This window comes from Plecotus auritus (assembly GCF_963455305.1).
Source record: "Plecotus auritus genome assembly, chromosome: 9".
NCBI classification, from domain to species: domain Eukaryota; kingdom Metazoa; phylum Chordata; class Mammalia; order Chiroptera; family Vespertilionidae; genus Plecotus; species Plecotus auritus.
In genome coordinates this window covers 6,483,139-6,501,379 of record NC_137783.1, presented here as the reverse complement: position 1 = coordinate 6,501,379, position 18,241 = coordinate 6,483,139, and the positions used below count along the sequence as shown (strand labels likewise).

At 38.8% G+C, this 18,241-nt stretch overlaps 1 protein-coding gene across 2 annotated transcripts in view; it reads left to right on the top strand.

Moving 5' to 3' along the window:
- The window catches only part of INPP5F (inositol polyphosphate-5-phosphatase F), a 61,983-nt gene that overhangs the window by 29,396 nt on the left and 14,346 nt on the right, over positions 1-18,241 (top strand). For both annotated transcript variants that reach the window (XR_013959109.1, XM_080642652.1), the window contains exons 3-13: positions 195-331; positions 3,456-3,584; positions 4,125-4,292; positions 4,412-4,468; positions 6,278-6,476; positions 6,960-7,139; positions 8,225-8,292; positions 10,410-10,534; positions 11,299-11,376; positions 12,288-12,408; positions 13,603-13,731. Coding sequence is in view for 1 of the 2 variants with exons in the window: in XM_080642652.1 (XP_080498778.1) it covers positions 195-331; positions 3,456-3,584; positions 4,125-4,292; positions 4,412-4,468; positions 6,278-6,476; positions 6,960-7,139; positions 8,225-8,292; positions 10,410-10,534; positions 11,299-11,376; positions 12,288-12,408; positions 13,603-13,731 (1,391 nt within the window). In the remaining variant the exon portion in view is untranslated. The remainder of the gene's footprint in view (positions 1-194; positions 332-3,455; positions 3,585-4,124; positions 4,293-4,411; positions 4,469-6,277; positions 6,477-6,959; positions 7,140-8,224; positions 8,293-10,409; positions 10,535-11,298; positions 11,377-12,287; positions 12,409-13,602; positions 13,732-18,241) is intronic.

Sequence of the window (18,241 nt, the reverse complement as noted above, 5' to 3'; positions counted from 1 at the left end):
GGATCCGGCTGTTCTATCCGGTTCTCTTGCTCTCCCCTCCGCTCCTTTACTTTGAATTTATATTAGTTCACACAAACACTCCATCCATGCTTTTGTTCCGGCCCTCCGGTCCAGTTTAAGAACCCATTGTGGCCCTCGAATCAAAAAGTTTGCCCACCCCTGGACTAGACATTAATAATGACTTTCTGTTTCAGATTTTCCATGGTGGCTTATTTTAATTCGGCAGAAAGCACTGGTGGGCAAACTTCCAGGAGACCATGAAGTCTGTAAAGTCACCAAAATTGCTGTGCTGTCACTTTCTGAAATGGAACCTCAGGATCTTGAGCTAGAGGTAAGGTGCTGTCTCAGGAAGTTTTATGGAAACGTGATATGAATATGATAGCAATTCTGAGGATTTGGTCATACAATGTTAGACATGGCTAATATCTTTAAAATAATTTAATCTTATGGCTTTCAAACTCCATTTTAGTAATGGAAACTTTGTTTCCAAGTCGGTGAAATCCAGTATAAGATGCATGAGATCAGAGCTCCTTTGGCTGAGGTGGTGATGGGGAGTGGGCATGTGCAGTGAACATTAATGTACAAGTTTTTGGTGGGCATTTCTTTTCTTTTGGGTATATTCCTAGTGATGAAATTGCTGGGTCATGTGGTAACTCTATGTTTAACCTTTTGAGGAACTGCCAGACTGTTTTTCAAAGTAGAATGCATTAAAAAAAAATCTAGACAAGGGTATGGAGAATCTGTGGGGTTCAAATAAATGAGAACATAGGTGCTCTGTCTTTTGGGGAAAAAAATCCTTTAAAGTTTTATAGGCTTGATGTTCCATGTCTGCATATCGTATTTGCTGTATCTCATTGCCTTAATAGATAACTGCATCATTTCCCATATTTAGTTTCCCATCAGACATCTGTTTAAAATTTTAGCTCCAGATGGACATAGATAGATACCAACTTTTAAAGTAAAAATCATGTATTTTTATTTTCTTAGACAGCAGCCACACCTGCTCTTAATCCTGACTATGAAGTACAAGGTGGTGGAGGAATAGAAAATATCGGGGAGCACCGTGGGGCTTTGGCGGTGGTTTTCTTTTTGAGATCATGTGTGTCGGGGTTGTGATAAAGGCCTGAGCACACGCGGCACAGACCTGGCTGGGCCTCTGGAAAAGGGAAAGTGATCCACCGTCACACGATGTGTTGTGATCCCAAGAACTCTGTCTAAACAAAGCCTTTTAGGACTGGAAAGGGTCTCAGATGTCATTTTCTCAATCCATACTTTGTGGTAGGGCTTCATTGAACCTTTTTAAAAAGATAGTGCTCTATACTTTTTTCTAAAGGTAACTGTGTGAAGGATTCTAGAATATTCATTGAAAATATTTATGTTCAAAGTAATTTTAAGATTTCTATTTAGAAAAATCAGTTTTAAGAGGTAGAGATAGACTTCTGGAGAAGATGGTGTAGTGTTTGTGCTTCCCTATACAGATCACAGTGGTTATCTGAAACCTTTGGGGCCATATTTGTTTTAGAGTTCAAGTTTTTATTTTGGAGGGTGGGGAGGTTATTGAGAAGGTTATTCCATGTATTTTATGTATGCCCTGTGAGTCTGGGGTGTTACTCCACAATACAACACATTAATATTTCTTAAAGAATCATGAATCAGTAGAATATTCATACTAAGGGAGGTAGCTTTATGTCAGTTTAGGGTACATTTTGGCATATTGTAAATGAGTTGTAACAAACTTAAAACATACTAGTAAAATTTCCGGTTTCAGAATGTTTTGGGTTTTGGAGTTGTTGATAAGGAAGGAAGTGAAGGGGTATTGGGCCCAAGCCCAGGAAGAGGTTACATTACCAAAGAAAGAGAGCCCTGGCCAGTGTGGCTCAGTTGATTGGGGGTCGTCCCAAAAGGCTGCTGCTGTGATTGCCCGGTCAGGGCACAGGCCCGGTTGCAGGCTCGATCCCTGCTGGAGGATGTGCAGGAGGCAGCCAATGGATATTTTGCTCTCACATCGATGTTTCTCTCTCTCTCCTTCTGTCTTCCTTTCTCTCTAAAAAAATCAACCAGTAAATAAAAAGAGAAACGAAGAAGATATTGCTAGGCCTGGAGAGAAGTAGTATCTTCGTGGACCATAAACAGAACAGTAGTTTGAATGGGGCCATAGGCCTCCTGGACTTTGGATCCAGAAGCAGGCAGTTCCAGGTAGAAAATTTCCCCCTGCACAGTACAGGGCACTAAAAGGGCTACATGGAAGATGGGGGTCTGAAGCCATGCTTGGTACTAGAAGCCTGGAGCTAAAGACTCTCCAGCTCATGAAAGGAAGCTGTTAAGGCATTGCACTAAATGGGGTAGATAATTGTGCATAAATAATTCTCTGTTAAGCACTTCCTTTGAGAAATACTGGTCTGGGCAAAAGATTAGGACCTGAATTAACACAATAGCAATCAGCATGAAGTGGTTGGGTTTGATAGAGACTTTAGGAAGGAGGATAATGGAAGATGACTCCTAGCTTTCTTGCTTAAGTGATTCTGTGGGTGCTGTAGTCGTAGCCCGAGATAGGTCATATCAGAGGAGGAACAACATTTGAGAAACAGATGTTGAACAGTTTTGAAGATGCTAAATTCGAGGGACTGGTGTGTCAATAGCAGGGAGATGTTATATATTTGGGTCTTGTGTTCAGAGCAAAAGATTGGAGTTACCGTGAACACGGGCAATAGGGTAGTGAAGACCTGGGAGGGGGTGTGTGAAATTATATGTGAAACACTTGATTTTAACCAGATAGTTGTCTTTAGAACTTCTGTGCCCTTCTCTGGTCTTAACACGTCCCCATCCTCTTCCTCACCTTTGCCAGTTGGCCCACATATTTCCTGAAGCCCCTACATACTGCTTCTTCAAATTTAATCTCTGGATCCAAAGAGTATGTTTTTGTTGGTTTTGTTAGTGCGTGAGGATAGGAGGAAGCAGTTGACATATCCAGCTTTTGAGATTCCCAGTAGAGCAGACTCTTGGCATGTTCTAAACCAGAACGCTCAGTTAACTGGCATGAATGAATATTTAGCACAGACAGCTGTGAAGTAATGCCCTTGGAGCATAGAAAATGTGCATTTTGCAATATTTAAAATTTTAGATGCCAATTTTTAAAGCATTAATTAACCTCAGCTGGGGCATTTTATTTCTGTTATATTAACTATAATTATGATCCTAAGCTGAATTTTCCATCCCTAAATCCTAAGTAGATCCTGTCCTGTATTCTTTGCCTGCTGTCTCCTGTAGCTTCCTAATCACTGGAAGCACAGCTGTGTTTCCTATGACCAGTTGTCTACTTGGTCGTTTTTCTAACTCTTGAGGTTTACTTTGAACCGCAGTGCATGAGCAGTAGCATCCACTTCTGCCCTCACACTTGAACATTTAGCAAGCAGATATTAATAATAATGAATTCTCTCTCTCTCCCTGTTATTCAGCTCTGTAAGAAGCATCATTTTGGAATTAACAAACCAGAGAAGATTATACCATCTCCTGATGACTCAAAGTTTTTACTGAAGACCTTTACGCATATTAAGTCCAATGTATCTGCTCCTAATAAAAAGAAAGTAAGCAAAATCAGTCAGAGAAAGACAAGTATCACATGATCTCCCTCATATGTGAAATCTAATGAACAAAATTAACTGATGAACAACATAGATACAGAAACATAGACGCATAGAACAGACTGCGGAATCTCGGAGGGAAGGCGGGGGAGGGTGGGTGGGTGAGAAGAGACTAACGAAAGAACTTGTATGCTTGTATGCATAACCCAAGGACACAGACAATGGGGTGGGGAAGGCCTGGGGCAGGGTTGGGGTCAATGGGGGCAAAAGGGGGGACATATGCAATACTTTCAACAGTAAAGATTTAATAAGAAAAAAAAAGAATTTAACTGATACGGGCTTGGAGTTCATTTTTTATTAGGTTAAAATTGAGGGGTAATTTTCCTGCCAGTGAACTCATTTTGAAACCACTTGTCATATTCTAGCACTGTCTCTGCATGTCCTTGGGATTAGCTTTACTTCTTTCCTAGGAAGGTGTGTATTACCCACATAAGGCTGTCTTTACATTTAATCCTGCAGTGATCGAAGATTCATATTTTACAGGTTAAGGAAAGTAAGGAAAAGGAAAAGTTGGAAAGAAGATTACTTGAAGAGTTGCTGAAGATGTTCATGGACTCGGAATCCTTTTACTACAGCTTGACCTATGACTTGACCAACTCAGTGCAGAGGCAAAGCGCTGCGGAGCGGGACCCCCGGCCCCTCTGGCAGAAGGTACCTCTCACGGTTCCGAGCAGGGCTTGCCCTCCCGAGCAGTCTATGGACTTACTTGGCTTTATCGGAAAACTGGGAAACAACAGGCTTCTGAACTGTTTATTCTCTACCTTTTCCAGGTTGATGATCGATTTTTTTGGAATAAATATATGATACAAGATCTTACTGAGATTGGTGTGAGTAGTTGTTTTCTAAAATATTCTAAGATAATTATATAATTATAGTTAAGCTAATATTTTAAAATTGTCTTAAAATCTCTAATGTTTTTCTCTCTAGAATGGGAATCATTTAGCCAGGGAAAACTTAGGCATTTGGTATTTTAAGGCAGCTCACAATTCCATTGCTTAGCCACAGGCCTATCTTTTTAGCAGGTTGCCATAGGATAGGAGTCATTTAAGACTGGAAACTAATGTCCTCAGAGTTCCTATAAAAGAGGTAGTTTGTTTACCCATTGGAAATGTTGAAGCTCAGTTGTCCCTGAATAATACCAAATTTTTTAACTTTCCTGTTTCCTCATCTGGACAGATCTCCAAGGACATTCTAGTACTGCCAGTATTTGAATCAGGGAAGATCGGGAATATGATGAGGTTATTGAGATTTGGTGATTACAGTCTTCCTTTACTCTGTCATATTATGCTGCAGAGTGATGACTGTCCAAGGACAACTAGTTAACTTATTCAGTCAATCAACAAATATTTGTGGAAGGCCTGCTGTGTTCCAGTTACTATTTTGGACACAAAGTGGGCAAATAGTTGATTAGATCATATATTATCTTTTTCTTAGCCTTTCAAAAATTTCAAACCTTTTGTCCTGGCCAGTGTGGTTCGGTTGGTTGGAGCGCTCTCACCTACACAGAAAGGTCTCGGGTTTGATTCCTGGTCAGGGCACATACCTAGGTTATAGGTTCGATCCCTGGTTGGTGCACATAGAAGAGGCAACCAATTGATACCTCTCTCTCTCTGTCTCTCTCTCTCCCCCTCACTCCATCCTTCCTTTCTCTAAAAAATAAAAATAAATAAACAAACACATCCTCAGGTGAGGATTTAATAAGCATATTATTGTTAAAGTTTTTCAAACCTTTCTCCTTTTTTCTATTTCTCTTCTTGGTGAGAGTTAGCTAGTGGTAGGCACCATCTATCTACTATCTATCATGTCTCTATCGAGAAAGAGTTCTTACCTCTTTATGATGCTGAAACTGACCACCAAAACTCTGTGGCAGGATTGGCAGTGAGGGTGTCTGTAATGAATATTTGTCTTGCTTGCTGATATATTGAGCTCCGTGTTTTGCAGATATTTTGCATTACCATTTAAAACTGATGACTTGCAATAAAGGTGGCATTTGGCAACATACATTTCTCTGTTCCGGTCAAGAGTTTTGCATTTTTTGCTAGAAGGGGAAAAAATACACATAATGGGAATGATGATAAGAATAATGAAGGCAGGTAGACCCTTTACTATTTTCAACCACCTTTCCAAGATCCTATCTGCAGGCTCCGTGAAACAAAACTATGAGATTAGGACCTGGAGTGTGTGGTTGTGCAAGAAGAGGTGGGTTTGAAGTTGATGCTGAGATTAGGGCTAGACACGATTATGGAGACAGGAGAGAAAGAGGGACCAAGAACAACTCTTTGGGAAGCTTTTTATCTTTTACTGTTTATCCTTTACTATTGCCAGATAGTTACTGTAAGCAGGCACTATGCTAAACACTTTTTACATTTGGACCCCGCTGTCTGGCTCCTATGGGGTGGTCCCTCCCGGGCAGTTCTCTTTTGAATGATTATTATCAAGAAAAGGAAATGCTCTCTGCTCCACCTGCACTCCTCCCTCCACTCCTCTGTGTTCTCCAGTGAGCAGAGAATATGGTTAAAGAATGGAAAGTTTCTGTTTCTAACAAACTAACAAATAGGTGCTGGCTACTGTTTGGGTTTAGGAAAGTAGCAGTGCAGTACAGCATAGCAACAACGTGATGTTCCTGTTAATTTCAGACACCAGATGTGGACTTCTGGATTATTCCCATTATCCAAGGTTTTGTGCAGATTGAAGAACTTGTGGTAAATTATAGCGAGTCATCGGACGATGAGAAAAGCAGCCCAGAGACCCCGCCTCAGGAGTCCACCTGTGTAGATGACATTCACCCTCGATTCCTAGTGGCGCTCATTTCTCGTCGCAGTCGGCACAGAGCAGGTGTGCGGAGGGCTGTCATCACATGCAAATCAAATCCAGGCTCAATGGAAATCCTGTGGGGGTGTTGAAATGCCGATGACCATATGGATCTGGAAACACAGTCTGTTTCAGTGCTCAGTCACTTTGTAATGTGACTGGGGACCAATTACTGGATAGAGGCGAACTGGGAAGAGTTAACAAAAGGAGAAAGAAGAGTAGAAAGTCACTTGGGATGTGCTTCTAAAATACCATTGTTCCCACTGATGGGTTGCATCACAGTAATAACCCTTCCTGAGTGCGAGCGCCTTTGGGAAAATCCTCCTCTTTCAGTGCGTAGGAGCTCTCTTAGCGTCGGTGTGTAAAAATCATGATTTGGGATAAGTTGATCCATTTCTGCCTGGCAGTTGCACATTAGATCCCCAAGGCTATCCTGAAAGAGAGAGAAGCATGATCTAGTTAGACTAACTTTTTTTAAAATGTTGCCTTTTTTTGACTTTGTTTTAGGAATGCGCTATAAACGAAGAGGGGTGGATAAAAATGGAAATGTTGCAAATTATGTGGAGACTGAGCAGCTAATTCACGTCCATAATCATACCTTGTCATTCATTCAAACCCGAGGCTCCGTGCCTGTCTTTTGGAGCCAGGTTGGCTATCGATATAATCCAAGACCTCGGCTGGACAAGAGTAAGCATGGCCATTATTTGGTTTGCGAACGATGATCTCAGACAGATATTAGATACTTTATAGATTTGGATTTGCTTTGCCAGATGCTTTATTCAAAACAATAACTCATACAGTGAAATTTAGTAGAAAGTGATTATAAACATAAGAGCAATAATGGTTGTTGACAATTTAAGTAATTTAACAATTAAAAATTCCCCAACAATAGAGCAAAACAGCTTATTGTGCATTTTAAATTCTTGATTTTTTGAAGAATACTTTATTGGATGTATAATTTTGGAAAAGGGTAAATGAAGCCAATATTTGTAGAAGGAGGAAGTATTTTAAGATGGCATCTATAATATAAGATGCCTTTATTGAAATGCCTCACTGTGAAGTGTTTGTTATTGTTTAAATTATTGAGAAGTTAATTTCTTTTTGTATTTTAACTTTAACACTGGAATAGCTAAGTCATGTCAGCCTAATTAGGTTACTGAGTTAGGTTGATTTTTTAAAAAATATATTTTTATTGGTTTCAGAGAGGAAGGGAGAGGGAGAGAGAAACATCAACGATGAAAGAGAATCATCCATTGGTTGCCTCCTGCACACCCCCCATTGGGGATTGAGCCCGCAACCCGGGCATGTGCCCTTGACCGGAATTGAACTTGGGACCCTTCAGTCCACAGTCTGATTCTCTATCCACTGAGCCAAACCAGCCAGGGCAGTTGATTTTTAAAAATTGTTTACAAAATATTTGTCTCTCAAAACTGAATTTATATTTCTGAGACTTTGGTAAAATTTGAGTTTTTAATATCCTTGATTGAAGTTTTTTTTTATTATAAACTACATGAAACCTTTTCTGACAAGTTGGCTGGCTATACAAATAATGTTTTAATTTCACAGTTTGTACTTTGTTTTAATTTAGTCTAATGGGGGGGGGCAAGAAATCAGATCTTTGGCTTAGCATTTCATTTTAAAATAATTTTAGAAAATCTTACTTACATTTGGGCTGTCAATTTTTTTTTAAAAGTAAGAATAAAGATGGAATAGACACTAATTTTTTCTTAAACAGAGGAAGGAAAAATCGATTTTATATCACTTCTTTGTAGGTGAAAAGGAAACTGTTGCCTATTTCTGTGCCCACTTCGAAGAACAACTGAAAATTTACAAAAAACAGGTGGGCTTTGATCTCTAGTAGTAAATGTTCCTTTATATTTCGAAATGATTGTGTATTTTGTTTCTTTAAATTTCATGAAAAAAAATACAATGTACTATTCATAATTAAGCAAAATGGCATTTCTCATGAAGTTAAAGAACACATGTAAGCTAAGAATATTCTTAATATTTAAAAAAATATAGATTTTTTACAGAGAGGAAGGGAGAGGGATAGAGAGTTAGAAACATGGATGAGAGAGAAACATCCATCAGCTGTCTCCTGCACACCTCCTACTGGGGATGTGCCTGCAACCCAGGTACATGCCCTTGACCAGAATCGAACCTGGGACCTTTCAGTCTGCAGGCCGACACTCTATCCACTGAGCCAAACCGGTTAGGGCTATTCTTAATATTTTTAAAGAAATATCATTGTCAGCTACTTTAGACCATTTTTATTATTTTTTAAATTTTTAATTTTTTAAATCAGTTATATTTTTCAATTACAATTGACTAGACCATTTTTAGATAAGAGATTATTAACCTGTCAATTATTATGATTTTAGAAGTATCTAGAGTAAGAAGTAAAAGGCATCTTTCAGTACCACCCATAAAGTTAGTTCTACCTCCTGGAAATAACAATTTGATATGTATCTTTACTATCTTTTATTTGCCCACCATTCTTATATGTTCATACAGTCAGGTAGGAATGTGATCATATAAACCAAAATCAGATAAAAACTGTTAGATGAAATACAAGTTCAATAAGATGACCAGATTTCAGATACAGGATTGAGCTAGAACTGTCAATAACTAATCCATTAGCAATAGCCAGTCTGAATGTGTAATGCCATAGGATGTATTTTTCTAACAGCAACAAAAATAAAATAGGAAGAAATAACCTAAAATCTTGTAAGCATACAAAAAAGATACCATGACAGTGGTGGTGGCGGAGGGCAGGGGAGAGCTACTGAAGAACACAAAAGGAAACTGAATAAATGGAGAGAAAATACAATAATCTTAGAAGGAAAGACTCAATATTCAACAGATTTCTGTTCTTCCAAAATTAATATATAAATTTTGTGCAATTCCACAGAAAGTCCCAGCAGGGAAATAAAAACCAAATGATTGAAAAAAACACCTATAAAGTTTGATGATAAGAGATGAAGTCAGGAATGTGGGAAATGAGAACTCTCACATATTGTTAGAGGGAGCATAAGTTGGTACAGCCATTTTGAATGGTATTATCGTTCAAAATAAAATATGCTCTACTGTTAATTCAGTAATTTTGCTTTCTGATATCCTACATACAGTATACAAAAATCAGTTCCAGTGGATATGGATTTAAATGTGTAAAGTTAAACAAAACTTTTTAAAGGAAAATATAGATCATCTTTTGACCTTGGGTCTTAAACTGAACTTAAAAAGCACTAACCATAATTTTAAAATGGATAAAATTGACCTTACTAATTTGTAAATGTTTATTAGAATTTTATTTCTTGAAACTTTATCATAAATATAAATACTATTACAAATGTTATAAATATTTATTATTATCTTTTTTTTTTTTCTTTTTTTTGAGAGAGAGAGAGAGAGAAGGTAGGGGTAGCCTCGATAAGAGAGAATCATTGATCTGCTGCCACCGGCTCAGTGGTTGAGCATAGACCTATGAATCAGGAGGTCACAGTTTGGTTCCCAGTCAGAGCACATGCTTGGGTTATGGGCTCGATCCCCAGTGGGGGTTGAGCAGGAGGCAGCCAATCAATGATTCTCTCTCATCATTGATGGTTTCTTTCTTTCTCTCCCTCTCCCATCTTCTCTGAAATCAATAAAAAAATATATTTTTAAAAAGTCTTCTAAATATTTTCAAGATTTGCTATTTTAAAGGACCTTGTTTTCATTATCTATTCTAGTTAGTTATTACAAATGTATAATGTATAAAAAAACTATTAATGCCATTGATGTAAGCAGTTATCATAAACCTAAATGTAACAAATGAAAATCTAATGTATAGGCAAAAGATTGATGCTTGAGTGGATTTTTAAGCATAGCTATAAAATATTTCTACAACGTAATTCCAAATAAATCACATTATAATTCTATCATCTGATCAAACTGATTTTTTTCTCCTTACTCTTCCAGGTTATTATTAACTTGGTAGACCAAGCAGGAAGAGAGAAAATTATCGGGGACGCTTACCTGAAGCAGGTGTTGCTCTTTAACAATGCACACCTCACTTACGTTTCATTTGACTTCCATGAGCACTGGTAAGATGCTTCCTGAGATGAGTTTTTTGATCATTTCCAATGGTTGTGGTACGATGCTGCCCCAGGGACCTAAGTTTCTCTTTATTGGGAAGAAAAATTTCTTCTCATTCTTGGAGAAGGAAGGAGTATTATTTGTTTACTTTGCTTTAATTTTCATACGGAGTTTATTTTGGCTAAAAATTTAACTTAGTTGTTCCTGAAATATTTATAGTCTTTCTGTTCCAAAATAACTTGCAGACTTAGAGTTCACTTTTCCTTTTATTATTCAATAAAGAATTCCTGGAGCTTTTCCTTTCTGCTGGAGCCTGAGCCTGGCAGAAGTAACAGAAGCCCCTTCATAAAAATCACCCTGCTGGCTCATTTTCATACTCTTAGCAACACTTCTTTCTCTGTGGATAAAGGGCACTAGAATTTGCTCTGGAGAATCAACAATTAGTGAGCCATTTGGATGATAACTTTAACTTGTGTGTATTTTGAAAGCAAGGTTCTTTTATCATGACCCTGGTTCTAACGTGGGTTCAATTATCTAAGTGTTGAAAATTTGACGGGGAGAGAAGCTTTAGATATCTTTATGTTTCAGTATATTTTTAAGTATATTTTCTTCCACATTACAGATTAGCTATAAACATTTATGTAATTGCCTATATAAATTATAATAGTGTTAATCTCATTTACTTAAAGTAATTTTCTTTCATTTTCCATGCTATCTTAAATATCATATTTTAAGTTAAAGCCTTTTCTCTTTCTTTTGGCTTGTATTTTAGCCGAGGAATGAAGTTTGAGAATGTTCAAACACTAACAGATGCTATTTATGACATTATTCTTGACATGAAGTGGTGTTGGTACGTATTTATTTCATAAGAAATCAGTTTAACAAACTCTTGGTCTGTGAAGCCATGTGTATTTGTGTAGTAACATTAAGCATTAAGATAATAGCAAGCTGAGAAAGCATTTTTGTTTTTCTAGTTTTGCTTCCCGTTTCCTATTCTCCTTTTTAAGAGAGGGTTAGTCATTAGGCATTGTAGCTTTGAACTGGGAAGAGGTGTCAAGTGGTTGGGCAAAGTGATGTGAAATGCCGAGGACTATTCCTCTTAATACTTCATAGTCTAATTTCCTTCTCCTCGTTCTTGCCATCCCTAATGTGGAAGGAGGGCTTAGAGGGACCTGGTCTCAATTGTCAAGCATTTAAAATTATCAGGGAAGGATGATGATTCTCATATTACAGGAGAGAGAGGCAGGAAGAAGAAATTGGCTTAACGGACAGAACTGAACTTTTTATTAGACTTTAAGGCCACAGATGGCAAGAGAAATGAGATGAGCAAGGCATGCTGCATGACTCTGCACTAGGTGGTAAAACAAAGGATTCTGTTCAAGCTAATTTAGATGTGTGTCTTCTTGGAGTCAAAGAGGAGGGACAGATGGTGTTTGGAAAGTGCTTTTTGATTTTAAATGTGCAGAAAAGCATAACTTGTGTCAGTTTTTTGCCTAGTAGTTGTGTGACTTGGGGCAAGTGACTTTTTCTGTACCTCAGTTTTCTTTCCAAAATGGGGATAGTAATGTCTTCCTTGTTGAGTTACTGTGTAAATCAACAGTGTCTACATAGGACTCAATAATGCCTGCACACAGTGATATTCCAAGCAAGCTGATAACGAATGCTGCTATTCTTATCGCTGTGCCTTAAGGAATTTTGGTTTTTGGAAAACGTATTAAAGTATTTCATGTTGTGAAATAACCCCATGCCGTTTTTGAACAGGGTTGATCAGGCTGGGGTAATATGCAAACAAGAAGGGATTTTTCGAGTTAATTGCATGGACTGCCTGGACCGCACCAACGTGGTTCAAGCTGCCATCGCGCGAGTGGTCATGGAGCAGCAGGTAATTTGGAATCTGTTGGATTGTAAATGTTCATTTTTAATTTTTTCAAGTGTAAACAAGTAACTTAAATCTTTGTTCTTTAGAACATCTATGGCATAAAAGATCTTATTGCATTAAAACCTGGAAAGCACAACCTCCACTAGAAATAACTTGAACCAAGTGGTATTTTTTTTTAAATATATTTCTTTATTGATTTCAGAGAGGAAGGGAGAGGAGAGAGAGAGAGAGAAACGTCAATGATGAGAGAGAATCATTGATCGGCTGCCTCCCACACGCCCCCCACTGGGGATCGAGCCCACAACCCAGGCATGTGCCCTTGGCCGGAATCGAACCCGAGACCCTTCAGTCCACAGGCCGATGCTTTATCCACTGAGCCAAGCCGGCCAGGCGCAAGTGGTATTTTCTTAAGTACGCATTTCAAAATATGAGGCCCAACATTTAAAAATTTGTCAGGTGTCACTGTAGGGTCACTTACCCTTTTCCTCATCTCTGACCCCTCTCCCCTGTATTGAGAGCTGAGGGTCTGCACATTATTCTGACTGACTCCGTGTCAGGCCCTGCCAATAGCGGATACTAAAGGAAGATCTTGAGGCTGGAGGAGAAAGAAGGGTCCAGCTTCTTCACCTGGTTATAGTCCTGCCAGCAGTGCCACCACTGGGGCTGTGGTTCCTTTGGCACCACAGAACCAGCCTCTTACTTTGTGCCCCAGCTGCTGGCAAGTGCTTCCTGAAGTCCTTACGTCTATTGCCCGTGACCCCTTTTAGGTCTTTTGGCCCTCTAACACCTGAGTGATGAATTCAAAGGTGCAAGTTCCTAGCATGGTTTTTAGGTTTTTTGTTTTTGTTTTGTTTTAATTTTTATTGATTTCAGAGAGAAAGGGAGAGGGAGAGAGATAGAAACTTCGATGAGAGAGATACATCAATTGTTTGCCTCCTGCATGAGTCCCGACGTGGGGTTGGGGGGCGGGAATCGAACCTGCAACCAGGTATGTGCTGCCCTTGACTGGGAATCAAACCTGTAACCCTCTGGTGCACAGGCTGACACTCTAACCATGCCAGCCAGGGCTGAAAACACCATTTCTTTTATTTAAGAGTCCTAATTGTGTATGAACATAATTCCTTTTCCTGCAGTACATATTTTATGCTGTGGTGTCTTGGTTTATATGTAATTAATCCACCAATGTGTAAATTTTAGCTGAAAAAATTAGGTGTGATGCCCCCAGAGCAGCCACTGCCGGTGAAATGCAATCGGATCTATCAGATAATGTGGGCCAACAACGGTGACTCCATCAGCAGGCAGTACGCTGGCACAGCTGCTCTGAAGGTAAATACCTGCAGCGAGCATGTGAGGGTCATTCTGTGGGACCCAGAATGGGGTTTCAAACCATCTTTGCTTTTGGGATAAAGGCATGCGGTGACAGGTGGCGGCTGACTTCTTTCTGGAATGTTTGGCTAAGGCGGGGGTCACACACTCATATTTTTGTGGGGCCGGGGCTATGTGGCTCAAGCAGGCACCCGTTAGATGAAAGGGAGAGACGGAGCTGTGTGGACTAAGGAAGAGCGTCTGTTGTCCCAGGAGGGTGCTGTTTGTTTCCCTTTGAGGATGGAGGCGCAGGGTTGCTAGGTCTTCCGGTTTTTTCAAGGGAGTTGGCAATCTGGAATTGTGTGAAATATTTGGTTTTAAAATCTTTAAGTAGACAAAACAAAACACGTCTGTTTATGGGATTTGGTCCCTAGTATGATAATTTGCCCCCTAAATTTGTATCCCCATCCTGCCTTTTCCTAGCTCTGTTACCTTGGGCAAGTCACTGAATCCCTCTCTCAATAGGAGAATACACATTCTTAAGCGCACATGGAACATTTTCCAGGATAGATCATATGTTAGGCCACAAAGTCTCAACAAGTTCAAGAAGACAAATTATATCAGGTTGTTTTGTTGTTGTTGTTTTTAATAATAGTGGTATGAAATTAGAAATCATTTAAGGAGGAAAGTTAGAAAATTCACAAATATGTGGAAATTAACACTCCTGAACAATCAAAAGGATACCACAGCAATACATAGGATCATGAGGCTATACTGAACAATTATATGAGAACAAATTGGACAATTTAGAAGAAATAAATTCTTAGAAACCATACAACCTACCAAGACTGAATTATGAAGAAACAGAAAGTCTGAGCCGACCAGAGAGTAAGAAGATGGAATCATTAAGCAAAAACCTCTCAACAAAGCCCAGGACCAGATGGTTTCACTAGTGAATTCTACCAAACATTTAAAGAATTAATGCCAATGTTTCTCAAGTTCTTCCAAAACACAGAAAAGGAGGGAACACTCCCAAACTCATTTTATGAGGCCCTGATACCACTACAAGGAAATAAAACTATAGGCCAATATCCCTGATGAATGTGGTTGCAAAAATTCTCAAGAAAATACTAACAAACTAAATGTAACAGTATCACACACCACAATAATGTTGGATTTATCTATCAGGTGGAAGGATCATTCAACATATACAAATCAGTAAATGGGACATCCATTAATAGAATGAAAGATCAAAATCATAATCTAGCCGAAACCGGTTTGGCTCAGTGGATAGAGCGTCGGCCTGCGGACTGAAAGGTCCCAGGTTCGATTCCGGTCAAGGGCATGTACCTTGGTTGCGGGCACATCCTCAGTGGGAGGTGTGCAGGAGGCAGCTGATCGATGTTTCTCTCTCATCGATGTTTCTAGCTCTCTATCCCTCTCCCTTCCTCTCTATGAAATATCAATAAAATATATTAAAAAAAATCATAATCTAATAGATGCAGAAAAAGCATTTGACAAAATTCAACATTCTTTTATGATAAAAACTCAACAAATTGGGTACAGAAGGAATGTACCTCAGCATAATAAAGGCATTAACAACAAACCCACAGCTAACGGCATACTCAATGGTGAAAACTTGAAAGCTTTTCCTTTAAAATCAGGAACAAGACTTTGGTGCCCACTGTCACCATTCCTATTTGTCATAGTACTGGAAATTCTAGCCAGGGCAGTCATGAAAAGAAAACAGAAAGCATCCAGATTGGAAAGGAAAAAGTGAGTTTGTCTTTGTAGATGACATGTTCTATATGGCAGATCCTGAAAACACTCCACCATAAAACTGTTAGAACTAATAAATGAGTTCAGTGAAATTGCAGAATTCAAAATTAACCTACAAAAATCAGTTGCGCTTCTATACACTAACAACCAACTGCTGAAAAATAAAAGAAAATAATCCCTTTTACAATAGCATCACAGACCGTAAAATACTTAGGAATAAAGTTAACCAAAAAAGTGAAAGATATGTACACTGAAAACCATAAGACATCGATGAAAGAAATTGAGAGGACACAAATAAATGGAAAGATATCCCATGTTCATGGATAAAAAAAATAATAGTCTCAAAATGTTTATAATACTACCCAAAGCCATATATAGATTCAATGCAATCCCTATCAAAGTTCTAGTGACATTTTTCACAGAAATAGACAAAAGCAATTCTAATGCTTGTATGGAACCATGAGACCCCCAGTAGCCAAAGCATTTCTGAGAAAGAAGAACAAAGCTGGAGGCATATAACACTCTCTAATTCAAAACCTTACTACAAAGCTATAGTAGTCAAAACGATATGGCACTGACATAAAAACAGACACACAGATCAATGGAATCGAACTGAGAGCCCAGAAGTAAACCCACATATACAAACTAGTACAGCTGTTATAAGATGAATAAATTCTAGATAATATTCAACAAGGGTGTCAACAATACATTATGGGGAAAGGATAATCTCTTCAATAAATGGTGCTGGGAAAATGGAATAGTCACATGCAAGAAAGTTAAATTGGACCCCTGTCTTACATAAAAATTAACTCAAAATGGATTAAGGACTTAAATGTAGGATCTGAAACTTTACCGTTTACTCCTATAAGAAAACATAGGGAGAATGCTCCATGACGTTGGTCTTAGCAATGATTTTTTGGGTGTGATTCCAAAAATGAGCAAGTAAAGAAAAAGGAAATAAGTGAGTAGAGTATATCAGACAAAAAACTTCTTTCTGCACAGTAAGAAAAATATTTTTTAAATCAATAAAATAAAAAGACAAGCTATGGAATGGGAGAAAATATTTGCAAACATGTATCTGATAAGAAGTTAATTATCCACAATATGTAAGGACCTTATACAACTCAACAGCAAAATATAATTTGAGTAAAAAGTGGGTAAAGGACCTCAAGAGACATTTTTCCAAAGAAGATATACAAATGCCAACAGGTACATGCATAGGTGCTCAACATCAGTAATCATCAGGGAAATGCAAATCAAAACAACAATGCACTGTCACTTCATACCTGTTAGAATAGCTGTTATAAAAAAGATAAGAGATAAGTGTTGACAAGGATGTGGAGAAAAGGTAACCCCATACACTTGGTGGGAACGTAAATTGGCATGGCCACTATGGGAAACAGTATGGAAGTTCCCAAAAAATTAAAAATAGAACTACGATATGATCTGGCAATCCCATTTATGGATATATATATATATATATATATATATATATATATATATATATGAAGGAAATGAAATCACTATTTTGAAGAGATATCTGCACTTACATGTTCATTGCAGCATTATTAACAATAGTGAAGACAAGGAAACAATCTAATTCAATGAGGATGAATGACTAAAGAAAATGTGTGTGTGTGTAATGGAACATTACTCAGCCATGAAAAAGAAAGGGAATCCTGCCATTTGCAATAGTATGGATGAACCTTGTGTGAGGGCATTATGTTTAAGTGAAATAAGCCAGACAGACAAAGACAAATACTACATGATTTCACTTATGTGTGGAATCTGGAAAAGTCAAACTTCTAGGAATGAAGAGTTGATTGGTGGTTACCAGGGCTTGGGGCAAAGAAGATGTTCAAAAGGTACAACCAGAATAAATTTTGGGGATCTAATGTACACATGGTGACTATAGTTAATAATAATCTGTACTAATAAAAGGGTAATATGCTCTATACTAATAAAAAGGTAATATGCTAATTAGACTGGACATCTTCCAGATGTCCTTCTGGACAAAGCCACAGTGGCTTTGAGGGCCGAAGGCAGTAAGCCATGGCGGTGGCTGCGAGGGCTGAGGGCAGGCAGTCATGGTGGTGGCTGTGAGGCCCTGGGCTCAGGTCTCGCAGCTGCGGTGGCCAGCAGTGGCAGCAGCAGCAGCAAGGGCGTGATTGGGGTGGCACCTTCCCCTGATCAGCTGGTTGCCTCCCACAGAGGGAGGCTAGACTGCTGCTTAGAGGAGCGGGCCTAAGTCATCAGTAGGGCATCCCCTGAGGGCTCCCAGACTGTGAGAGGGGGCAGGCCAGGCTGAGGGAACCACCCCCAGTGCATGAATTTTTGTGCACTGGGCCTCTAGTGTATTATATAATTGAAAGCTGCTAAGAAGTAGATCTTATATGTTCTCACCACACTCACAGAGACACACATGGAGGAATTATGTGAGGTGACAGATGTGTTAACCTTAATGTAATCAGCTCACTCTATACACACACACCCCCTCCCTCAAGTGATCACGGGGTACCCCTTAAATTTACACAATATTTCTCATCAATTTTATCTCAATAAAGTTGGGGGGGAGAGAAATGTTTTTCTCTTTGATATTAAACTTTTTTGGATTCAGCATTCATGTCTCTCTCTTCTGTAATAGGTTCTTATTTAATTACTGTTTCCTGTGAATGACTTAACTAGTTGGCAATATCTTTTCCAAAATTGTCAGTGTTAGGACAAGGTCTGTTTCGGGAATGGCCTTGGATAG